At 43.8% G+C, this 24,563-nt stretch overlaps 1 protein-coding gene and 1 non-coding gene across 2 annotated transcripts in view; both read left to right on the top strand.

Annotated features, from left to right (window-relative positions):
• Positions 1 to 1,844: 1,844 nt before the first annotated feature.
• Positions 1,845 to 1,917, top strand: TRNAK-CUU (transfer RNA lysine (anticodon CUU)). Its single transcript has one exon. It is a non-coding gene; the product is annotated as a tRNA-Lys (tRNA).
• A 12,141-nt stretch (positions 1,918 to 14,058) lies between these two features.
• TENT4B (terminal nucleotidyltransferase 4B) overlaps positions 14,059 to 24,563 on the top strand; it is a 57,852-nt gene continuing 47,347 nt past the window's right edge. The window contains exon 1 of the mRNA XM_081806610.1: positions 14,059 to 14,788. Within this exon, the coding sequence (XP_081662736.1) occupies positions 14,154 to 14,788 (635 nt within the window). The 5' untranslated portion in view covers positions 14,059 to 14,153. The remainder of the gene's footprint in view (positions 14,789 to 24,563) is intronic.

Here is a 24,563-nt window from a genome sequence, read left to right as displayed (position 1 = left end):
TTCCTTTCTCTGTGGTAAAATATACACAACATAAATTTGCCATTTTACCCTTTTTAAAGTGTATGGTTCAGTGGCATCAAGGAAATTCACGTTGTTGTGTAACCATCCCCATCATCCATCTCAAGGACTTTTTTCATTTTCCCCAACTGGAACTCTGTCCCCATTAAACATTAACTGCCTCCTCCCCACCTCCTCCTGCCCCTGGCAACTACCATTCTACTCTCTGTCTCTATGAATTTAACTACTCCAGGTACCTCGTATAAGTGGAATCATATAATCATATAATATTGTTGTTTTGCTACTGGCTATTTCATTTAACATCCTGTCTTCAAGGTTCATTCATGTCAGCATGTATCAGAGTTTCCTTCCCTTTTTTTAAAAGATTTATTTACTTATTTTAGAGAGACAGAGAGATAGAGCACAGTGGGAGGGGCAGAGGGAGAGGAAGAGAATCCGAAGTGGACTCCCCACCGAGTGCCCAGCCAGGTGCGGGCCTTGATCTTATGATCCCGAGATCATGATCTGAGCCAAAATCAAGAGTGGGATGCTTAAACAACTGAGCCACCCAGGCACCCCAGAGTTTCCTTCCCTTTTTTATTTTATTTTTTTTTTAAGTTTTTTTTTTTTTTTTTTGACAGAGAGAGAGCACAAGAAGGCAGAGTAGCAGGTAGAAGGAGAGGGAGAAGCAGGCTCCCCGCTGAGCAAGGAGCCCAATGCGGGGCTTGATCCCAGGACCCTGGGATCATGACCTGAGCCGAAGGCAATTGCTTAACCAACTAAGCCACCCAGGCACCCCGGTTTTCCTTCCTTTTTAAGGCTGAATATTATTCCATTGTGTGTGTGTGTATGTTTAATGTAATTTTTCCATATAGCTCTCTCTCTCTCTTTATCTATATAGAGAGATACACACCACGTTTTGTTTATCCATTCATCTGTTGATGGATACTTGGGTTGTTTCTACCTCTTGGCTGTGAATAATAATGCTATAAACATGTCTATGTATAATCAAGTCTCTGATTGCAGTTCTTTTGGGTAGATACCCAGAAATGGAATTGCAGGATCATATGGTAGTTCTATTTTTAATTTCTTGAGGAACCACCATACTGTTTTCTGTAGCAGCTGCACATCTTACCTTCCCACCAGCAGTGCACAAAAGTTGCAACTTCTTCACATCTTTGACAACATTTGTTAACTTCAGCGTTCTTTATAATAACAATCCTAATGGGTGAGAAGTGGTCAACAGTTATTTTTTGAATGAACCAACAATATCTCTAAAATTAGAATAATTACTTATTCATTGTATTTTGTCTAAGGATACTAGTGTTATCAAAAGAATGCTTATATGCTTTTGAGATACACTGTTTTCAATAGCAAGAACATTGGAGTGTCCATTTTATACAAGACATCTAATAGGCCCTAAGGCAAAATATATTGTTAAATTCAAGTTACTGTTTTAATTTAGATAAATAATGTCCATTGTCAATGTCCATTTATTCTAGAGACTGTACTAAAAGATCTTTCAAGGTTCTGTCCTATACAGTTTCATTTATAGAATGAAATTAAATATTTAAACACAAGAAAAACCAACATTCATCCTCAAAAAATTACACATAGAATTACCCAATGAGCCAGCAATTCCACTCCCAGAAGAACTGAAAATAGGTATTCAAATAAAAACTTGTACACAGATGTTCATAGCAGCATTATTCACCATAACCACAAGGAAACAACCCAAATGTTCATTAATGGATGAATGAAAAAATTAAATGTGGTATATTCATACAGCCATAAAAAGGGATATATGCTACAACATGGATGAACCTCCAGAAGATGATTCTAGGGGTGCCTGGCTGGCTCAGTTGGTAGAGCATGAGACTCTTGATCTCAGGGTCGTGTGTTCGATCCCCAAGTTGGGCATGGAGCCTACTTAAAAAAAAAAGAGAGGGGCACTTGGGTGGCTCAGTCAGTTGAGCATCTGACTCAGGTTTCTGCTCAGGTCGTGATCTCGGGGTTATGATCTTGGGGTTGTGGGATCAGCCCTAGGTCAGGCTCTGTGATTGGCAGGGAGTCGGCTTGAGATTCTCTCTCCCTCTTCCTCTGCCCCTCCCTGCACTCATGCTCTCTCTCTCTCAAATAAATAAATCTAAAAAAAAAAATAGAAAAAGAAAACATTACCCTAAGCAAAAGAAGCCAGAAACAAAGACCACGTATTATATGATTCTATTTATATGAAACATCCCGATAGGTAAATCAATGGAGACAGAAAGCAGATTATTGGTTGCCAAGGGCTGTGGGAGGGAAGAATGAGGACTACCTGCCCACCCAGGGTGATGAAAATGTTTGCGACTCGATAGAGGTAATGGTTCCATAACATTGTGAAAGTACTAAAGTATTACTAAATCATACACTTTTCAATGGTTACAATGGTGAAGTTTTTGCTCTGTGAAATTTACCTCAATTTTTTTTAACAAAAGTAACATACCTCCACACAGCAGGGAGAAGGCTAGAAGAAACAAGGGCTTCCTCCCATGCTCAAGTGCACTCCTCTGAGCTAATGACTGTCAATGGTTTCTTACAAATCCTTCAAGAAAATATTGGTGCATAAGTTTTTTTTTTTTTAATAGAAATTGGATCATATTCCACACACTGCTCTTCACCTTGTTTTTTCCACTTAATGATACATTTTAGTGATTTCTCTATGTCAACATGTTTAGTGCTGGTTCATTCATTTTAACAGGTGCATAGTAGTATTTTATTGACTGAATGTACCTTAATTTGTTTAACTAGCCCCCTCTTGATGGATGCTTATGTTGGCTACTGCAGACAAAGCACCTTTAAATATTCCTATTCAAAGATCTTTGTGCACGTATGCAGACATACAAGATAAATTTCTTTCTTTCTTTCTTTTTAAAGATTTTCTTTTTTTATTTGTCAGAGAGATTGGGAGAGACAGAGAGTAAGCACCAGCATGGGGAGCGGCAGGCGGAGGGAGAAGCAGGCTCCCTGCGGAGCAAGGAGCCTGATGCGGGGCTTGATCCCAGGACCCTGGGATCATGACCAGAGCCGAAGGCAGATGCTTAACCTACTGAGCCATCCAGGTGTCCCCAACATAAATTTCTTTTTTTTAAAAAGATTTTATTTTTATTTATTTGACAGAGAGAGACACAGCGAGAGAGGGAACATAAGCAGGGGGAGTGGGAGAGGGAGAAGCAGGCTTCCCGCCGAGCAGGGAGCCCGATGCGGGGCTCGATCCCAGGACCCTGGGATCGTGACCTGAGCCGAAGGCAGACGCTTAATGACTGAGCCACCCAGGTGCCCCCCCAACATAAATTTCTAAAAGTTGCTTTGCTGGATGCTGTGGACCATATTTTTGACCCCTCCTTCCACTCGTATGTTGAAGCTCTAACCCCCAAAGTGACTCTATTTGGAAATAGGGCCTTTAGGGAGGTAATTAAGGTTAAATGAGGTCATAGAGTACAGCCCTAACCCAGTATGACCGCTGTTCTTATAAGAAGGGGAAGAGACACCTGACTCCTCTCTCTTTTTGCATATGGACATGTAAGCACAGAGGGAAAAGATAGCATCTTCAAGCCAGGAAGAGAGGTTTCGCCAGAAACCAACCTTGATTGCACCTTGATCTTGGACTTCTAGCCTCCAGAACAGTGAGACAATACATTTCTGTTGTTGAAGGCACCGAGTCTGTGGTTTTCTGTTAACAGCAGCTGGAGCTGACTAATACACTGGGTCAAAGGATATACACATTTTAAATTTGATAGATAGGACCAAAAGAGTCCTCCAAAGCTTTTTCTCCACTTTATCCTTCCACAGACTGTGAACAAGACTAGTTACTCCCATGCCCTCACCAGCACTGGGTATTATTATACTGTTTAACCTTTATCAATCTGAGAAACACAGATTTTTATGCATTGTAATTCAAATGGATGCTTGAAGTTGAGATTTTTCCAAATGTGTGTGTGAAAAAAAACTTTTAATCAAGTTTTTTTTATCCTCCTTCATCCCTGGAAGCCCATTATGTGGTATTACGTAAAAGCTGGTCCAACTCCACAGGGACGTTTCAAGAAACTTTCTTTTTTTTTTTTTAGAGGTGGGTGGCAGATGGAGAGGGAGAGAGAATCTTAAGCTGGCTCCGCGCCCAGCATGGAGCCCAATGTGGGGCTCGATCTCATGACCCTGAGACAAAATCAAGAGTCAGCCGCTTAACTGACTGAGCCACCCAGGGGCCCCTCAAGAAACTTTCTTATGCACTTTCCATTTCTTCTTGCTTCTTGCATATTTTATGAGTTGGAATGGCTAAAAAGAAATAAAAATAAGAGAACATTATTTTGGGGGCCTCTCCTACTTGATAGTAACATATTTAATTCACAGTGATTTGGGGAAATGGGCCATAGGTCCTATAGTATTATAGATGAACATAATCTTCCACTGCGGTTAAATTTTCTCAACTGCCTGGTCACAATAAAATGGATTTGAACAATTTTAGAACAGGGGTGCTTACTCTCTATGTCCACAGCACTGTTACAAGTAGGGACAGGAGGGGCTTGCACTTTGTTCTTTGAAATCTGTTGAGCTAGATTCTCCCTGATCATTCTTTCCTCCTTCTTATCACTTGGGAATCCAAAGATGTGCCACCAGGACACTCTGCTCCAGGGGCTCCCAAGTGCCCCATTTGAGTTATATATCCCTCCAGCCTGTCCTCCAGGTGCTTGCATTTCAGCCGGGGGAAAAAGATTTGGCTACAATGACATATATTAACTAGAAAACACAAGCACATACCCATGGACCACTGGATTGTGACCAAGTCCCCTGACTTAGTCCTCTTTGTGCCCCAGTGTTAAATGATGGTGGAATGAATGAATGAATGTATGAATGAATGGCAAAGACACCAATTAGTTAAGTATCCAAATGTTTCCTGGGAAAGATGTTATTTTGGCCAAGAGGATGAGTACCGCATTTGATCTTCATAGGAGTCAAAGTCATGACCTTGGAGCCATGTTGGCAAGATTCGTGGCTTGAACAGATTCATCAAGCTGATACAACCTTAGTGTCACCCATGAGATTGTAATGTTTTACACACACACACACACACAAACACACCCCTAATTATGATTTAAAAAGCTAGATAGAAATGCTGTCTTATAACTCACTGTTTTTCAGCCATCCATTTACAGATGCTGATTAATCATTGAACATTCATTATGATTGTGTGTTTTCAGGTCCAGTTTTAGAACTTTGAACAAGGTCTGTAATCTCGTGTTGCTGTGGTCATAGTCCCTCGCGATTACGGACAGTGAATAACCAAGTCTCAAATATTCCCTCCAGCCCTAGGAGAAATGACTTTCAATGTATCTGAAATTTGTTATATAGTCTAGTTTCCAAGCAGATCAGAGGCTACAGACTGGAAACTGTTCCACAAGCACGATGTCACAGTGTTTTTTCCCAAGTGGTAACCTCGGCAGCTTCTCTTTGCGGAATATGCTGTGTGGCCTCCCCAGGTCTGTGCTCTACTCTCTGACTCGCTTTTCCTTGATGTGTAATGGGTTCTATCCATTTGTGCTCAGTGTGCACATTTTTAGTCAGCTTTTTTGCACGTCGGCCAAACACGGAAATTGCCGCTTGAGATTTTGGCTGCACTTTTCAAAGCCTATCAGACTGTCCACAGTAAGTAACTCTGTAACTTACATTATTCAAATTTTTCTTGAATGAAATGCCTTTTAGGCTAGATACACAATAAGGGAAATGCTTGGCACCTTTTGTCGTGCATTTTACCTTAGAAAAGGACCCTGTGGCTTGGCTTACACATATCCAGAAATAAAATTTGCCTTTCTGCTTCCTTTTGAGGCAGTCAAAACATGATGTACAGGTTCCAAGCATATTTACTTCTGTTGGTAGCAATTCTCTTGTTGAAGAGGCTTGCCACAAGACATCCAGGAGGGGAGTCGGGTGGAAATGAATAACAGACTAGGTGTTGCTTGGACAGGGAGGGCAGAGCACCGACTAAGCACTTGAGTCCTGAAGGAGTGATTTTACTTTGGAAATCATTAAAAATGTGAAGTCACGGGGTGATTTTGTTTTGTTGTGTGTGGATTGTATGGGTGTATATGTTTAGGTATTAAAAAATCTCCAAATTGCCTTTGGGGTCATTCTTCCCTTGTTTTAAAGAATAGTGCATGATCTCAGCTAAGTAGTTCTATGGGCTGATCCCATAAAACCCATGAGGTCTGACAGCCTTCCTCCTCTCGTTTTTTCCCATCTCCTACTCCTGGCAGTTATCCTCCTGGGGGTGGCTGATTAATCTGTGGCTCCCACCCACACTCATTACCCAATAACTCAAATGGTTGCTTGGCCATATCCTTAATGTTCCCAGTTTTTGCAATATGCATAGGCTGAAAAATTTCCAAATCATTAAGTTCTACTTCCTTTTTGCTTAACAATTCTGTCTTTAAGTCATTTCTTCTTGAATTTTACTATAAGCAGCCAGGTGGAGCCAAGCCACACCTTCAACCCTTTTTTTAGAAATCACTTCAGTTAAATATCCAATTTCATTGCCTACAATTTCTACCTTCCACAAAACACTAGAACTCAAACATAATGCAGCCACTTCTCTGCCGCTTTATAACCAGGACTGCCTTTCATCCAGTTTCCAGTAACATGTTCCTCATTTCTGTCTGAGACCTCATCAGAATGGCCTTTACTGTCCATATTTCTACCAACATACTGTTCATGACTACCGAGGGATTCTCGAAGCAGACTGAGGCTTTCTCTACAGTTCTCATCTTTCTTTCTGACCACTCACCAGAATTACTTTTTTTTTTTTTTTTTAAGTAGGCTCCATGCCCAGCATAGAACCCACTGTGGGGCTTGAACTCATGACCCTGAGATCAAGACCTGAGCTGAGGTCAAGAGTCAGAGGCTTAACTAACTGAGCCACCCAAAGACCCCTCGCCAGTTACTTTTAAAGGTCTATTCATGGGGCTCCTGGCTGGCTCAGTGGGTAGAGCATGCAACTCTTGATCTTGGGGTTGTGACTTGGAGCCCCATGTTGGGAGTAGAGATTATTTAAAAATAAAATACTGGGGTGCCTGGGAGCCTCAGTCAGTTAAAAGGCTTACTCTTGATTTTGGCTCAGGTCATGATCTCAGGGTCCTGAGATAGAGCCCCGAGTCGGGCTCCCTGCTTTCCCTCTCTCTCTGCCCCTCTCCTTGCTCGTGCACGTGAGCTCTCTCTCTCAAATAAATAAATCTTTAAAAAAATAAAATGTTATAAATGAATGAATGAATGAACAAATGTCTATTCATGCCATGTGGACTTTTTCCAGCGTGAACTTTCAAACTCTATTCTCTACCCATTACCCAGTTCCAAAGCTACTTCTGCATTTTTAGGTATTTGTTACAGCAACACCTCCACTTCTTATTTTCCTATGTATGACTTATTTGGATTTATTGTATACATAATATATGTCCGTATGTAAAGATTTTTTTTTAAAGATATTGTTTATTTGAGAGAGAGAGCAAGCACAAGCAGGGGAAGCGGTAGAGGGAGAGGGAGAAACAGGCTCCCCGCTGAGCAGGGAGCCCGATGTGGCACTTGATCCCAGGACCCTGGGATCATGACCTGAGCCGAAGGCAACCGACTGAGCCACCCAGGCACCCCAATATGTAGAGATTTATATGGATATTTATTATGAGGAATTGGCTCATGCGCCTTGGAGGCTGAGAAGTCCCACAGTCCGCTGTCCACAAGCTGGAGACCCAGTCAGACCGGTGATATAATTGAGTCTGAGTCTGAAGACCTGAGAACCAGGAATGCCAGTGGTGTAAATATTGGCCAGAGGGCTGGAGAAGATGTGTTGAAATGGCCCAGCTCTATCAGTAAGGCAGGGAAAAAGGGACAAATTCCTCTTTCCTCTGCCTTTGGTTCCATTTGGGCCCTCAACTGTTAGGATAAGGCCCACCCACATGGGGGGAGTCCATGTGGACTAATTTAGTTTAATTAAATTAATTTAATTAACAATCATACCAAGTATATTTTCCAAGAAGGTCTGAACTACATTTCAAGTTATATAGGGTCTAGCAAGAGAACATTCTGGAGTGAGATTCTGACAGTAAGAGCCTTTGTCTTTAGAAATGGAATTTCAATGACAGTTGACAAAAGCAGTTGTGGGTGAGCACCTTCTTAGGCAAGACCACCTTACCTAGGGTCTTCTCCCTATCCCACAGACTGCCCTGCAATGATGTGTTAAAAAGAAATGGTAATTCGGCTGGGGTCATGATCTCAGGGTCCTGGGATTGAGCCCTGCCTTGGGCTCCCCACTCAGTGGGGAGTCTGCTTCTCCCTCACCCTCTGCCCCTCCCCCTGCTTGTGCTCACGCTCTCTCTTTCTCTCAATAAATAAAATCTTATAAAAATAAATGATAAAATGCAGAGGGTTGTTTGGGTGTTGGATCCTGGCTGAGTTCCTGGGCTTTCTCCCCGTAGGGTGGCTGCCCGGAGACTATCACCTGCTTTGCAAGCTCATGGCCAAGGAAGCTATTTCCCTGACAAGAGGAAAGATGGTAGAAGGAGCTGCCTTAACAGCCTTGTATAAACTTGAATCTGAAAAATGTCTGGAACTTTTTACGGATTGGTCAGAAATTTGAGAAAACACACCCATTCTGGCAGTGTTTTAATTTTGTTTTTACTTGCCATTAGGCTGGGCAAGCAATTCTCTGTTGGGGCTTTAGCAAATACCATGGTCAAATTTTATCAAAACACCAATCAAAACAGAGGTTATTCAGAAAAGGCAAATCTATAGAGATAAAAAGTAGATTAGTATTTGCCTGGGCATGGGGTTGGGAAAACAGATTGACTACAAATAAGCCCTAGAGAGCTTTTTTGGGGTTGGAAACATTCCAAGATCAGATTGTGGTGATAGCTGCTTAAGTCTGTAAATGTACTAAAAATCATTCATTAAATTGTACACTTAAAACAGGTGAATTTTATAATATATAAATTATACTAAAAAGCTCCTAAACATACACACACGTGTACACACACACACACACACACATTCACTCCAGAGATTCCAGAATGTCACAGAACTTAAGCAATTTTGTTTCTAAAACAGGAATGGAAGAAATTTTGACAGTCCAGAACAAGATACAGGCCTCCACATTGCCTATTATTTTGAAATGTCACTGAAAAAGATTCTCCTGCTTGGAATCCTATTTGTATTCATGAGGGAGAAAAAACCATGGTACAATGATGTATATTGTGTGCAAAAGGGGAAAGTTTGTAAATGGGACCCAAGTCCAAGATTATTAATACCTGGAGCAAATGCTTCAAAACCCAAACACTGAGGATACTAATAATTTTCTTATCATTTGTGGCTCTTGTTAACTCTGGAGTGAAGTAATATAATCACATACTGCCGAAGATTTAAATATAATGACAATTATTAATAATGCCATGTAGTACTATGTGTGTGCAATTTTCAGTTTTATTCAAGTTAATAAATCAATGAAATCATGTTTAAATTTGCTTGATTCTTGGGTAACTTGCTTTCTTCTCATTTTTCCACTCGATTTTTACTCTGCAGAATCTTGATGTTTCAGTAAATCTTCCAAGTCGAAACCATTGACTCAACATTTTCCCCTCTAAGAACAAGAATACTGAGAATGAATAGGACATTAGATTATGGAGCAAAATGTCTGGGTTTGTGATAGCTGTGTTTTTTGGCTCATCAATTTAATGCAGATGGTTTTGAAGACTGTAATAAGTGTCTGTTCTTTTGTTCTAAATAGCAAAATGAAAAGGTTGAGTAATCAAAATTTATTATTGAAATTAGTGTAGTCTATCTCTTTGAATGCAGTAGTAGATTATTTTGAGACAAAACACTGCAGATTTGTTGGGGAAAATGAATACATTTTTGTGTATATAAAATTCCCTACTGTTTTACTTTAAACTGGATGATTTTTGAGGAAACTTCCACAAAAATACTTTATAATTATATACCATGGTAGACATTCAAGATTCATTACAATTTTATACCATAGCATACATTCAACACTTAATTACATTTCCTTGCCATTTTGCATGCAAAGTATATTCCTGCCTCAGGGCCTTTGCACTTGCTATTCTCTCTGCCTGATGGATCATTCCCTAGATGGTCATGGCCCACTACCGCATTTAAGTCCCTGCTCAGATATCACTTCCTCAGAGCAGCCTTCCCGGATTAGCCCATCTAAAAATAGCACACTGTCACTATCCCTTTAGCCTGCTTTTTCTTCATAGCACTCAACCACTGTCTGACCTTACATACTTGCCTTACCCACTAAAATGTAAGGTCCATGAAGGCAGGGACCTCATCAGTATTGTTCATTGCTGTATCCCCAACAATGCTACATATTTGCTCAAGACATATTTGTTGAAATTAATTGAATAAATTGCAATTTGACTTTAAATATTTACCTCTTTTTTCCTCCCTAACCAGACAGTAAATTCATGGAAGGCAGCCAAAGACCCTGGTTGCTTATTTATCCTCTCTAAAGCAATTAGCTCAGTTCTGCATGGATGATAGACATTCAACCAAGATTTACTGAAAGAATGTTCGGAAACATGGATGTGTTTTGGGGCTAACTAGTCAGCATTCCCTCCAGGTGAACAAACAGTAACATCTTGCCTCTCAGCCCACATGTCACAAAGTTCTTTTATTTATATTAACCCATCTGATAATTTTGCCAATACTTTAGTAGTTTTTAAGGTTTGCTTAAATAAATGGGCTCTCAAATATAACAAATGCTAATTTCTGGTATGAACTATTACTAACTTTGAATACTTTTTTTTTGGCTTACATATCAGTGGCATTTAATGTGTTCTTGGACATCTGAAAAAATATTTTTAAAGACTGAATAACGTTTAAAATAAATAAGTAAAAATAAAAAAGTCTATCTTGACACATAACATGTGCAGGGACAGATTTTTGGAAATGTCTTAACAAAGTCTTCAAAGGGATTATTTCTAGATGATGGGACCTTGATAATGTTTACTTTTTCCCCAGCTTTCCAATTAGATTTTTTTTTAAAGATTTTATTTATTTATTTGACAGAGAGAGACACAGCGAGAGAGGGAACACAAGCAGGGGGCGTGGGAGAGGGAGAAGCAGGCTTCCCGCCGAGCAGGGAGCCCGATGTGGGACTCGATCCCAGGACTCTGGGATCATGACCTGAGCTGAAGGCAGCTGCTTAACCGACTGAGCCACCCAGGCGCCCCCCCCCTTTTTTTTTTTTAAGTAGGCTCCGCACCCAGCACAGAGAGTGCACAAGCCGGGGGAGTGGGAGAGGGAGAAGCAGGATCCCCACTGAGCAGGGAGCCCGATGGGGGCAGAACCCTGGAATCTGCCATGTGACTTGCATTGGCCAATGGGATGTTAGCAAACATGATGCCCACTGAGGCTTGAATTCCACTTTGTATGATTAGACTTGTTACCTCTTGCCCTCCGCTGTGGCCACATGAACATACGTGTTCATGATGGGTGGTGACAGACACTTGGAATAGAGCAGTCAATTCTCTCATCTCAGCTGAGATCTTTCTTAGATGGGTAACAGGTAGTCACCCTGTGACCCATCTAAACGACATGTGAGCGAGCCCACCCAAGATCAGCTGAGCTTGGTCCAGATCAATTCAACCCTACAGACTTGTTGGCTCAGTAAAGGCTTATTATTGTGTGCTACGGAGGTTTTATGGTTTTTAATTACACAGCATTATTGTGGCAGTAGATAATCAATATGGCCCCACCTCTGTTTGATTTTTAAAATAAATTTGATGGAATGCCTGGATGGCTCAGTTGGTTAAGCCTCTGCCTTCCGCTCAGGTCATGATGCCAGGGTCCTGGGATCAAGCTCAGCAGGGAGACTGCTTCTCCCTCTCCTGTTCCCTCTGCTTGTGCTCTCTCTGTCAAATAAATGAAAAATCTTTTAAAAAAACCCAAAAAACAAATTTGAAGTCATCAAAATAAACCTGTTTCTTTCTTTTTTTTTTTTAAGATTTTATTTATTTATTTGACAGAGAGAGACACAGTGAGAGCAGGATCACAAGCAGGGGGAGAGGGAGAGGGAGAAACAGGCTTCCCGTGGAGCAGGGAGCCCGATGCGGGGCTCGATCCCAGGACCCTGGGATCATGACCTGAGCCGAAGGCAGACGCCTAACGACTGAGCCACCCAGGCGCCCCTTTTTTTAAGATTTTTTATTTTTAGGTAATCTCTACACTCAACCTGGGACTGGGACTCAAAACCCTGAGATCAAGAGTGGGGCACCCCAAAATAAACCTGTTTCTATACAATGCTTTATTTTTGTATAATTTGTCAGTGTGAATATCCTTAAAAATACCACTACTCATTTTTCTGGCTTTGTAATTCTCAGTATAGAGCTAATTTCATTCTGAGAATACTCTTAATATTGACTTGTAGTAAATCAACAACAAATAGGATGAACCAAAATTCTATTTAGGGTTTTTTGGGGGTGTGCTTCCCTATTTATAGCCATGTTATTCTCTCAGCAAGAAAAACGGTAGAGCAATGCTTCGTTATTTGACCAGTATTTTTTCATCTTTGCCAAAACCCCCCAAACTTTCCAGGATATTGAGCTCCCAAAATAGAAGGCCAAAAGCGGTATCAGGGACTCATTCTGGACTTTGGACCAACCTCAGAGGGCACAGAGGAAACGTGCTCACTTATTTTTCCTCCTTAATGATTTAAAATACTTAAAGTTCCCTTTTCCTTGTTGTTTTTACCGCAGGGATTGGGAAGACATGCAAATAACCACTTTGTGGAAAATCTCTACTGATGCCAACGATATGGTCCTCATTTTAGGCTTAAAAGGTTTTGGGTTTTCTTAAAGTTAATTCTGCACCGAGGAGAGCTTTCCTTGGCTGCTGGTGCACCTGAGGGCAAGTGAGGATTCTTTGCACGCCGAGCAGCATGTGTGCCTGCCTCCGTGTCTGTGCATCTGTGCGCGTTTCTGTGCCGGCGCGCGCGCGCGCGCGTGTGTGTAAAGCGGGTTTAGGGTGTGTGAAGGTGGTTCTGAGCCCATGGCTTACACGCTCACCGAAGAAGCGCGTCCAGCCACGCGGACGGGCGCAGGTTTCCCCAGTCTGGGCTGGGGTGGGGGATGATCCGCCAGGGCTTGGGGCTCCAAACCCCCCGCGGGACGCAGCACCGTGGCTGCGGGGGGCGACGGGGGTGCCCGCATAGTCCGCGTCCATCCAGGATCCAGAGCACATGCTCGGGGGTGGGTTACGTTTTCTCCCCCTCCCTCCCCCGAGGCGGGCTTGGAGCGGAGATCTCGGGAGGGGTCGCGAGAGCGGAGGGGGTCCCCGAGGCCGCTGGGTGGGGGAGGGTACGATGTGGGGGCGGCGCCTCCGACCATCCATTCGCTGCGGAGCCGGCCGGCGTCTGTCCGGCCTCGCCGGGTTTCAGGGACCGGGAACCCACACCGGGGGCGGCGCGCGCATCACGGGCGCCTAGACGCCCAGGTACATGCGGCCCCTTCTTCAAGTGGCACGGGGACGGTTGGGTACGGCGGTTGCGGCCCCCGCCGCGCCGCACCGCGGCCTCTGTGACGCACGGCGCAGCCGCCGAGGCTGACCGGGAGGCGCGGCGCGGCGGGGGCGGGGCGTGTGCGGGAGGGCGGGGGCGGGGGCGGAGCTAGCGGGGCGGAGCCGGCGGAGGCCCCGCCCCGGGGCCGGAGGAGCGAGAACGCTACGGAGCAGGCGCGTCCCGCCGCCGCCGCCGCCGCCGCTGCCGCCCCCGCCGTCGCCGCCGCCGCCGCCGCCGCCGCTGCTGCCGCTCGCCCTACTCCGGAGCCGCCGCCGCCGCCGCCATTTGCACGGGGACCCCAGTGACAGGGGCTCGGCGGAGGGGCGGAGGGAGGGGGGGAGGGCCCGCGGAGCCCCCGAGGGCGGGAGCGACGCCGCCGGCGCCGGCCGGGCTCCCTGCGCGACCGCGCCGCCCGCGGCGGGCCCCGAGCAGCAGCAGTAGCAGCAGCAGCAGCAGCAGCAGCAGCAGCAGCCGCCGAGGCCGGGCTTGCGCCTGAGGCGCGGCGGCGGCGGCGGCCCTGCGGGCGGCCGGGAGGGGCGGGGGCAGCGGCCGCCGCCGTTTGATGGATCCGAGGATCGCCTGGTTCCAGCCAGAGCAGCTCGGACCGTCCAACAGTCTGTGGATGCAGATTTGGGAGACGACCCAGGGGCTGAGGAACCTCTACTTCAACCACCACTGTCACAGCAGCGGCGGCGCGAGCGGCGGCGGCGGCGGCAGCAGCACGGCCACCGGCGGGAGCGGCAGCAGCACCGGCAGCCCCGGCGGCGCGGCCCCGGCCCCGGCCCCGGCCCCGGCCGGCATGTACCGCTCCGGGGAGCGCCTGCTGGGCGGCCACGCGCAGTCCGCGGAGCAGCGGGACTTCCTGCCCCTGGAGACGACCAACAACAACAACAACCACCACCAGCCGGCGGCCTGGGCCCGCCGGGCTGTCGCGGGCCCCTCGGCGTCCCCGTCCCCCTCCGCGTCCTCGTCCCCACACTCCTCCGCCGCCGTCCCCGCCGCGGAGCCCGCGGACCCGGCCTCGGGCAGCAGCAACAAGAGGAAGCGCGACAATAAGGCCAGCACCTACGGACTCAACTACAGCCTGCTGCAGCCCAGCGGAGGGCGGGCCGCGGGGGGCGGCCGGGCCGACGGCAGCGGGGGCGTGTACAGCGGGACCCCGTGGAAGCGGAGGAATTACAACCAGGGAGTCGTGGGGTGAGTGGTGGCCCTGCGGCCTGGTGGCCTGGCCCTTGCACACGCGCAGCCGGGCACACGCCCACAGAAGGTGGATTGGGGGGAGCCTGGGCGAGGCCACCCCCCTCGGCCTGCCTTCGTTGCCGCTTCTCCAGGGTCTGATGGCCATCCCTCCATCCCTCTGCCATCCGCACCTTCCCCCACTCCTTCTTAGCGGTCCACACCTTTTCCCCCTCCGCCTCAGCCTTCCAGGCCTTTTCTGGACATCCCCTTAGCCATCCACATCCTCCCCTCACCTCCCTTAGTCATCCGCACTCTCCCCCTTAACAGTCCACACCTTTCCCGGCCCCCTTATCCATCTAGTCTTTCCTCCCATCCCCCCCTAGTCAAACACACCTTCCCCAGTCTCCCCCCTCCAGCCCTCCCCATCTTGCTCCCCATCAGCACACCCAGAGATGAAGTCTATTAGCACAGGCAGATCATTGATTCCCTGAGAACATTCCTGTGTTACTGCCTTTTGATGGTACAGGACCTGGAGGTGCTTTCCTTGCCAAGAATAGAAACATCCAGAAAGCTCCTCCCCCTCCCCCAATCCCAAACAGGAATCATGTCAGCCCTGTAATGTTTTGCCGGCTGTTGACCCTTTTGCCCATCTTTTAATTTTTTATTTAAAATAAATTTCCGGTATTAGCGATGTCTTTTTCTGTGGGGATTGAGAAATAGGGTGACAGCTAAGTGTAGGCCGGTGGAGATGGTGAGCTCTTCTGAGGCCAATAGAACTTTCTAGGAGTTCAGGATCCTTGGCTTCAGCTTCTCACTGTAAAGTTGTCATCCTGGCAGATACAGCCAATGCTTTTCATTCTAGGAGGTAGCTTCATGCTAATGAGTGAATGTTGCACCATTAATGACTTTCTGTTTAAAGTTCAGCTGTTACAAAATGGAATCTTACCTGACCCCTGATGAACTATGTACATAAGCAGGGAATGTTTCTAGCTAGATATCCCTTCTAGAAGAGCCCTTGTCCTGGAATAGGTTACTGAGTCATTTTTTATTTGTAAAATAAAAATCTGGGCCGTGTGTGTGTTTAGCTTGAGTATGGAGAACGAGCTTTTAAATTGTTTTTCATTTTCCAGATCCTGTTTTACATTGGGGGCTACAGTAGGCAAATGCAATACCATTAGTAATCCTTTGTGAAGCGTTTTCGTAGATTCACCCATTCAGATCTGCCCTGCTTTGGCAAGCACAGACAGTTCTGTGTACCTTTTTGGAGGTCTGGGTAAAATGAGTTGGTGGGTTCCATCTGCTTCTAGTGGGCTGGTGTCTGCTCTGTGCTACTATTACAACTCCCACCTTTTATGGAAAGTGCAGTCAAGCGTTTTAGGACTGGTGCTGGGTTACATGTCAAACCCATCCTCACTTTTTCAGAGGGGAACCTTTTAGGGTTGAGTCCTCTGTTGCTAAGCTTCAAGGGCGCTCTCCATGGTCATCACGTTTTAATAAAAGGCTCACGGGTTCCATCCTGTTAGCATTTCCAAGACGAAGCATAAACCTGTGGTTTAGCGACAAGCAAATTGATATTTAAAGGTTCTGGTAGTTTCATTTCACAGACATAAGCTTAAGTAATCACTGTCAACTCAAACCTTGAGGTTCCCTAGTTTCGTTTTACTGAAGCTTCTGCTTATGTGTCTGGCAAAGATAGGTGGCAAATCCAGAACAGTGGCTGCTTTTCTTTTTGACGGATTGGAAATTGTCTTCTCCTCTATTTGCTATTTAATGTTAGGGATATTGTAAAAGGTTCACATTTGAACTTAGGCAGAGGCAGGATGTTCTTATTCCTGACTCAGGTATATTGCCCTCAAAGGGATTAAGGAGAGGAATTTCCATTTCCCGGAGTAGTTTTAGTGTTTAAAAACTGATTGTAAACCTGTTTTTAAAACTGTTTATCACTTCATGAGACTTTCAATTCTTCTGCCTTTTCCTTTAGAGGATGTCCATGTTATTAAGCAGTTCCTAACTGTTTTTGTAAGTGTCTGGGTTTAAAAATTCTTGTTTTGATTTGTGGATCCCTGCGTCTTGACTTTTACAAAAGTTTTGCTATTTTTAGTACAGGTACTTAAAAATCTGAACTCACAGTGCACCTCAATGTTATGCTGTTCTGAGATTAAATTTAGTAAAACTGTTACTAACATTCTGAGTTCTGGGGACTGACGTTTAGCTAATAGGTCAACAAACTGTAGTGGTTCCTGGCCTCTGAACCGACTCAAGTCCAGATAGAGGAGTAAAAGGCATATGAACAATGGACTGGAACTGTGGGACGACTGTATACATACACTCTCTCTCATCTTCTTTGGTCTCTGTGTTCTCTGCCTTAGCCAAACTGGTTTACATACTCCCTGAACACTCCAGGATACAGTTCAAAATCCTGACTTCTCTGTCATCCAGGTGCTTCATTTTTGTGGTTCCTCCTTTGAACTCTTGAATTACTTGCTTCATGTTCTTGCTATAGTCTGCTTATGTTTATTTTTCCTTTTATGTATATGTTTTCACTAACCCACTAGGTCACTAGTTAGGATGGAAATTTCTTTTTTTATTTTAAGATTTTATTTATTTAGAGAGAGCGTGCGCGAGCAGGGGGGAGGGGCAGAGGGAGAGAGAGAATCTCCAGCAGACTCCATGCTGAATGTGGGGCCCCATGCAGGGCTTAATCCCAGGCCCTTGAGATCATGACCTGAGGCGAAATCAAGAGTTGGTTACCTAACCAGTTGAGCTACCCAGGGGCCTCTAAGATGGAAATTTCATTCTTTCTTTCCTTTCTTTTTTTTTTTTTTAGATTTATTTATTTATTTACTTGAAAGAGAGAGCGTGCACGAGCAGGGGGGAGGGGCAAAGGGAGAGGGGGAGAGAGAGAATCTCAAGCAGACTCTGTGCTGAGGACGGAGCCCAATGCAAGGCTCTATCTCATGACCCTGAGATCGTGACCTGAGCCAAAATCAAGAGTTGGATGCTTAACTGACTGAGCCACCCAGGTGCCTGGAAATTTCTTAAATGTAGAGTAAGATATTTGGATTTCATCCTGAAGGCTTCATATTCTCTCTCAAAATTAAATCCAACTAGGGGTGCCTGGCTGGTTGAGTCAGTGGAGCATGTGACTCTTGATCTCAGGGTTGTGAGTTTGAGCCTCATTTTGGGCAGAGAGATTACTTAAAAATAAAATCTTAAAAAAAAAATTAAAAATCCGCTCACCACTTCAGCCTTCTCCATGTACCCACAGACTCAGGGAGTTTGCTCGTGTTCCTTTTTTTCTTTTTAAAGTTGCTTTCACTATTCTATTTCTTGGAATTCATTCTCCTCCAAGGCTGGCTGTGGTGTAGGAAGCAGTCCACCTGCTCCTTCTGGTTGTCCATGAAAATGAGCCATAAACCCTTTTCAGAGATTTAATTGTTGATTACCATAGAGAAAGAAGCGATGTCAAAAAAGTAGTGAACACAGTTACCTTTGGAGATTCAGAGTCCTTGGTCTTGAGCCCCCTGTGTCTAGAAACTTCTTGTGGAAGGTGCTTGGAGCTTGTCCAAGCTAATCAGAATAGATTTGTGTTGGCTGCATTGCCAGATCTGTAGATTTTTTTTTTTTTCAAGGCTTGGATGCCTTGTTCAGAATAATGTTTTGGAGCATGAATTTGACTGTGGGACACCGAGAAGACCCTGCTGGGAAACTTGAGTTTAAGGAATAATTTCTTGACCAGGGCCACTGGGGATGGGAACGGTAAAGAACGAATGACTGTGAGCGCTGCTACAGGGTGAGGGTGGAGAGGATCCTGACTGCCTTCCTGGGTTAAATAATCGCACAGTAGCTTTGAACCAGAGTGGGAAAACATTGCTGTTGTTATTATTGCAAATTAGGGGTGGTATTGTGGATTTGGAGTAAAACATAGGTGATGTTTAGGCGGAGCTGTCTAGCAGTGAGTTGAAATTTGGGGACCAAGGCGTAGTCAGCTTTGCTGCAGTGGGGCAGTGTCCTTCCTGACGTACGCGGTACTCTAGATCATGGTAAATCCAAGATGCTGACACTGTTCTTCAGCACCAGCATTATGGCCTCTTTCTGCGAATTTCTGTGCGCTGTGATCAATAGGATTGCTGTTAATGCTGGGCTTCAAAGTAAGTGAACAGGCAGATTAACATGGCGTTGAATATGGAAGAATTGAGAGGTCTTGTTCCAAGTGCTTGCTCTAAGTATTCATTTCTGTGCATTTGCACGTGTAGCCCACAGTAATTCTTCGGTGAATAAAACCCTCAGGTCCTTGAAGTTTACTGCATTTGAGTACCGAAAGGTGATTTCAAGAAGACCTTCGGTTTCCTGCAGGGTAGATTCTACACTAACAGTGTAATTCATATTTGTGGATTTCCCCAAATCTAGTATACTGTGTTCAACTAAGGTACTTCCATGTCACAGCTCGTCTTCTGTCTAAAATCTGTGACCCAGGGCGCCTGGGTGGCTCAGTTGGTTAAGCGACTGCCTTCGGCTCAGGTCATGATCCTGGAGTCCCGGGATCGAGTCCCGCATCGGGCTCCCTGCTCGGCGGGGAGTCTGCTTCTCCCTCTGACCCTCCCCCCTCTAATGTGCTCTCTCTCTCATTCTCTCTCTCAAATAAATAAATAAAATCTTTAAAAAAAAAAAAATCTGTGACCCAAACACTGTCACTCTCCGAATCGTTGGTACGTCAGGGTGTGGAGTCTTTTTCAAACCCCATTAAGTTTTTAGCTGTTGAAAGGCAAGAGGAACCAGGGAGTGGATAGAGCTTTTTGTAGTCTACCCTGGATTCACACAGAAGGTTTAGGATATTGCGGTAAAGGAAGGATAGGAAAGGGATACTAGAAGGAACCAAGGCGGGGTGAGGGGGGGTGTTATCACAGTGCTGGTCCTGGTGTGATAGATGGCCTTATAGCACAGCTTCTTCCATGAAACCCCTACCAATACATCCTAGTGTTAGGAGTCCAGAAGAGTCCATGGGAAGAAAATCCAGGGGCTCCTCTGCTGATATGGGCACTGGTCAGGTGGTTGTAGTTAGATATTCTTTTTTTTTTTTAAAGATTTTATTTATTTATTTGACAGAGAGAGACACAGCGAGAGAGGGAACGCAAGCAGGAGGACTGGGAGAGGGAGAAGCAGGCTCCCCGCTGAGCAGGGAGCCCAATACGGGGCTCGATCCCAGGACCCCGGGATCATGACCTGAGCCGAAGGCAGACGCTCAACGACTGAGCCACCCAGGCGCCCTGTAGTTAGATATTCTTATACCTGCTAAAGCTGAGAAAAATTTCAGCCACTTTTCTATGGAAGATAGAAAAGCAAGCTGTTGTATAATTTCACTCAGCTTTCTATTCTCCCTTCTGTTGAATCCGTTGGAGTAATATTTAGTGGAGGAAACTATTTCAGGATCACACCCACGGCACTAGAGACTCTGTATTAATCACTTACACACACATAGGTGTGGAGTAATGCCGAAGGGGGGCTCGAGGCCAAAGAGGATGCTTATTTGAAGTTTTAGGGTCCAGTTCCCAGCAGCTGGTCTGAGACTCTTCTATCTTTGCTCTTTCCTACAGAGCTGACTGGACAGCTCAGAGCCTGCTTGAGGAATTCAGAAGACTGCCAGTAGAATGTTCTTTCTATCCTTCAGAATATTTGCTAGGGACTCAGCTGCTGCAGAATACCGTAAAAGCTTGCAATTCATTTTACCATTTTTAACATGACGTGGAATTATTTTTTTTTCCTAAGGGAATATTGAAATTGAGGATGGCCTTGAGCTAGACTTTACATTAATTTGGATCCAAACAGGCGATACGTTTATTTTCATCTTACAAGTTTTATTTGATGATATAAGAGACTTTTGTGTATTAAGGGCCTTGGACCATATGGAGATTGAAGTTAAAGATTTTAGGAAGAAGCAGTGTGGAGACATTTATGTTGTGCAATGGTTCCTTAGTCACTTGAACAGTTTCAAGTCTGAAAAAAATCTTGCCATGTCCATAAGAGATTTCATATAGTATCTGGTAACTAAACTCACGAATTCTACCTCCAGCCATGCTCTCTGCTGAAATTGAATAGTCTGCAGAAACCTGTGTTTTCAAATTAGTTGATTTATTAAAAGTGCTCAGTAAGGTCAAAGTGTTCGTGGTAGCCTTGTTACCATGTTCCAAATGCTATGTTAAATTTTTTCTATTTGTTATATTAGCCTTCTCATGCATAGCTCCATCTAATTTTTTTTCTTTTTCTTTTGAAATACAGAGTCACAGAAAATTGCAAAAAACAGTACAGAGAGATTCCATGTTCCCTTCACCTAGTTTCATGCAGTGCTAACATTTTATATAATATAGTTTAATATCAAACCCAGGAAACTGACATTGTTACAGTTCATAGCCTGATTTAGATTTCACCAGTTTTACATGGGTTCATTAATGCGTGTGTGTGTGTGTGTGTGTGTAGTTCTGTGCAGTTTTATCATGTGTAGGTTTGTGTGACACCACCACAATCAAGATACAGAACTATAGAAGCACCTCAGAGCTCCCTCATGCTAACCCTTTATTTTCATGCACACGCACCGTCATCTCTAACCCTGAGCAACCACTAAGCTGTTCTCCATCTCTGTAATTTTGTTATTTTGAGAATGTTAGATAAATGGAATCACACAGTATGTTACTTTGGCTTTTTTCCTCTTACCATAATTCCTTTGAGATCTATCCAAATTGTTTCATGTATTAATAGTTCATTCCTTTTTAATGTTGAGTAGTATTCCAAAGTATGGATGTACCGTAGTTTGTTTAATGATTCACCTGTTGAAGGACATACCAGAAGATTTTCCAGTTTTTGGCTATTACAAATAAAGTAGCTATAAACTTTCGCATACACATATTTATGTGAACATAAGGTTTAATTTTGGGGCGTAAATGCCTAAAGGTGCTGGGTCATATGATAAGTACATATTTATTTCATTTATTTATTTTAGACAGAGAGAGAGAGAGAGCTGGGCAAGGGGCAAAGGGAGAGGGAGAGAGAATCCCAAGCAGACTGCCTGCCAAGCGTGGAGCCTGATCCAACAGCCCCGAGATCATGACCTGAGCTGAAATCAGGAGTCAGAGGCTCAACTAACTGAGCCACCCAGGTGCCCCAAGTACATATTTAGCTTTAAAAGAAACTGCTAAACTCTCTTTTAGAGTGGTTGTATCATATTACATTCCTATCAGCGATGTATGAAATCCCATTTCTCCGCACGCTCACCAGCATTTAGTATTATCACTATTTTTTATTTTAGTTGTTCTAATATAGGTAGTGATGGTTCATTGTGTTTTTATCATATTAACCTCATTAATAGCCTCACCTAATTTTAACTTTAATTTTAATTTTATTCTTTTTTAAGATTTTATTTATTTATTAGAAAGAGAGAGAGAGTGGGAGTGGGGAAGGGGCAGAGGACGAAGGATAAAGAATCTCAAGCAGACTTGGTGCTGAACTTGCAGAGTCTGGCATGGGATTCAATCTCACGACCCTGAGATCACAATCTGAGCCGAAACCAAGAGTCGGAGGCTTAACCAACAGCCACACAGGCGCCCCAACTCTATTTTTATTTTAAAAACTTCTTGGCAGTATTGAGAATGTTCTTAATTAAAAATTTCTAGGTAAAACCCATTTTAACTCTTTTCCTTTGTCTCTGAAGTACTTTGCAGTGTTTCCTTTACATGTTCCTTTTTCTTAGAAACTAGTATGAAGTAGAGGTTTATTTTCACTTTTTAAAAACATGTAAAAAGACAACTGCAGAGTTGATTTCAAAATTTAGAGTCCTGTCCTTTTGTATGTTATGAGTAAGCTTTATTTTCTGTCGGCTTGGCTGTCTTTTGGGGAGTAAACACTCATTAGTGGTGGTTTGTGTTGTTTGTGGTGAAGTTACAGTATTTTTTAAAAAAGATTGTATTTGAGAGAAAGAGCAAGCACGAGAATGTGTGTATGGGGTGGGGGGAAGGGCAAAAGGAGAAGGAGAGAGAATCTCAAGCAGACTCCCCGCCAGGCACGGAGCCTAACACAGGGCTCGATCTCACGACCCTAAGATAACAACCTGAGCCAAGACGAAGAGTCAAGATGCCTAACTGACTGTGCCACCCAGGTGACCCCCCCCCTTTTTTTTTTTTTACTGTATTTTTATATTGGAACAACGCCTTCAGACTGTGCAGAGTAAATGCTTCACCTTCACACTTATCCTTGAGTACACCATGTTTCATCAGAACCAGTTTCTGGACTGAGAACTGGGATCTGGTCCTTCATGTTTCCCTTACTGTTTTGATTTTTGTCAAAATAATGTAACTTTCAGTACCATCAAGTGTTATAAATTTCTGCCACACATCAAGTGTTATAAATTTCTGCCGCAGCAGGAGTAAGAATCCATTAGGATCGTGGTTGTAGAGGTTTAAAAGTTAACTTCCAATAATTCGGACTTAATGAAGTGTTAGGAGTCTGATGAGGTTTGGAATTTTGATGTCTTTATTCCTTGAAGTTAGTTATTCAACCTTTCTTTCTGGGTATGAAGTGTTAATACCACTGTCCTTTAGAATACTTGTTTTTAAAATCAACAGATTGTTTAAATACTACTAATTAATACTGATTGTCAAGAAACTGAAAAAAACAGCTAAACCAAAGAAGTAAAAAAAATAGCCCCCATTATACTACTTCCAGGATATAACTACTGTTAACCTTTCAGTGTATATATACATATATTTCCTTTTTTCTTTTTATCAATATGGATTCCTACTGTGAGTATACTTAAAAAAAAATTTTCCAATGTAAAGAATTAAACAAAAATCTGGAGGCCAGAAGTTAGAACTGGTTTTATCCTAAGATTGTTTTCTTTGGAGGAAGGGCATTAGAATATTGTGGGCATACTTTTTTTTTTTAAGATTTTATTTATTTATTTATTTGAGAGAGAGCGCACGCGTGAGCAGGGTGGGAGTGGGGGCAGAAAGAGAGAGAGAATCTCAGGTGGACTCTGCGCTGAGCATGCAGCTGGACAAGGGGCTTGATCCCACAGCCCAGAGATCATGACCTGAGCAGAAATCAAGAGTCGGATGCTTTAACTGACCGAGCCACCCAGGCGCCCCATGGGCATACTTTTTTGACTGAAAAAAATTAATAGGACAAATATCTTTTATATAAAATATATTTCTAAGGCAGTGTTTATTTATTTATCTATTTATTTATTTCTGATAGCACGTGCACATGCAAGCATGTGAGCCAGGGGTAGGGGCAGAGGGAGAGGGAGAGAGAGAATCTTAAGCTGGGTGTGGAGCTTGATCTCACAACCCTGAGGCTGAAATTGAGAGTTGGACGCTTAGTTGACTGAGCCACCCAGTTGCCCCTCTAAGGCAATTTTTAATACCTCATTACCTTTAGTAGGACTCTTTGTACCTGCTGTGTGTGGGCATGGTATTCCGTTGACTTAATGCACCTTCATTTATTTCAGTAATCCCCAGTTGGAATTTACTTTGTTTCTAATTTTTTGTTTTTTATAAAAAACATGTTTTTAGAGGAGCCTTTGCTCCAGACAGGATTATTTTTTTTATTTTTCTACTTATTGTTACTGAGATGTAATTCACATGCCATCATATTCACCCTTTTAAAGTATACAGTTCAGGGGTTTTAGAATATTACAGGAGTGTGTAACTGTCACCACCACCTAATTCCAGAATATTTTCTTTTTTTTAATTAATTATTTTTTATTTAATTTTTTAAAGAAGATTTTATTTATTTATTTGACAGC

Source organism: Leptonychotes weddellii, chromosome 16 (assembly GCF_054177405.1).
Source record: "Leptonychotes weddellii isolate Sample4059 chromosome 16, ASM5417740v2, whole genome shotgun sequence".
Classification (NCBI taxonomy): domain Eukaryota; kingdom Metazoa; phylum Chordata; class Mammalia; order Carnivora; family Phocidae; genus Leptonychotes; species Leptonychotes weddellii.
The sequence above is the reverse complement of the archived record's forward strand: the minus strand, read 5'-3'. Positions and strand labels throughout refer to the sequence as shown.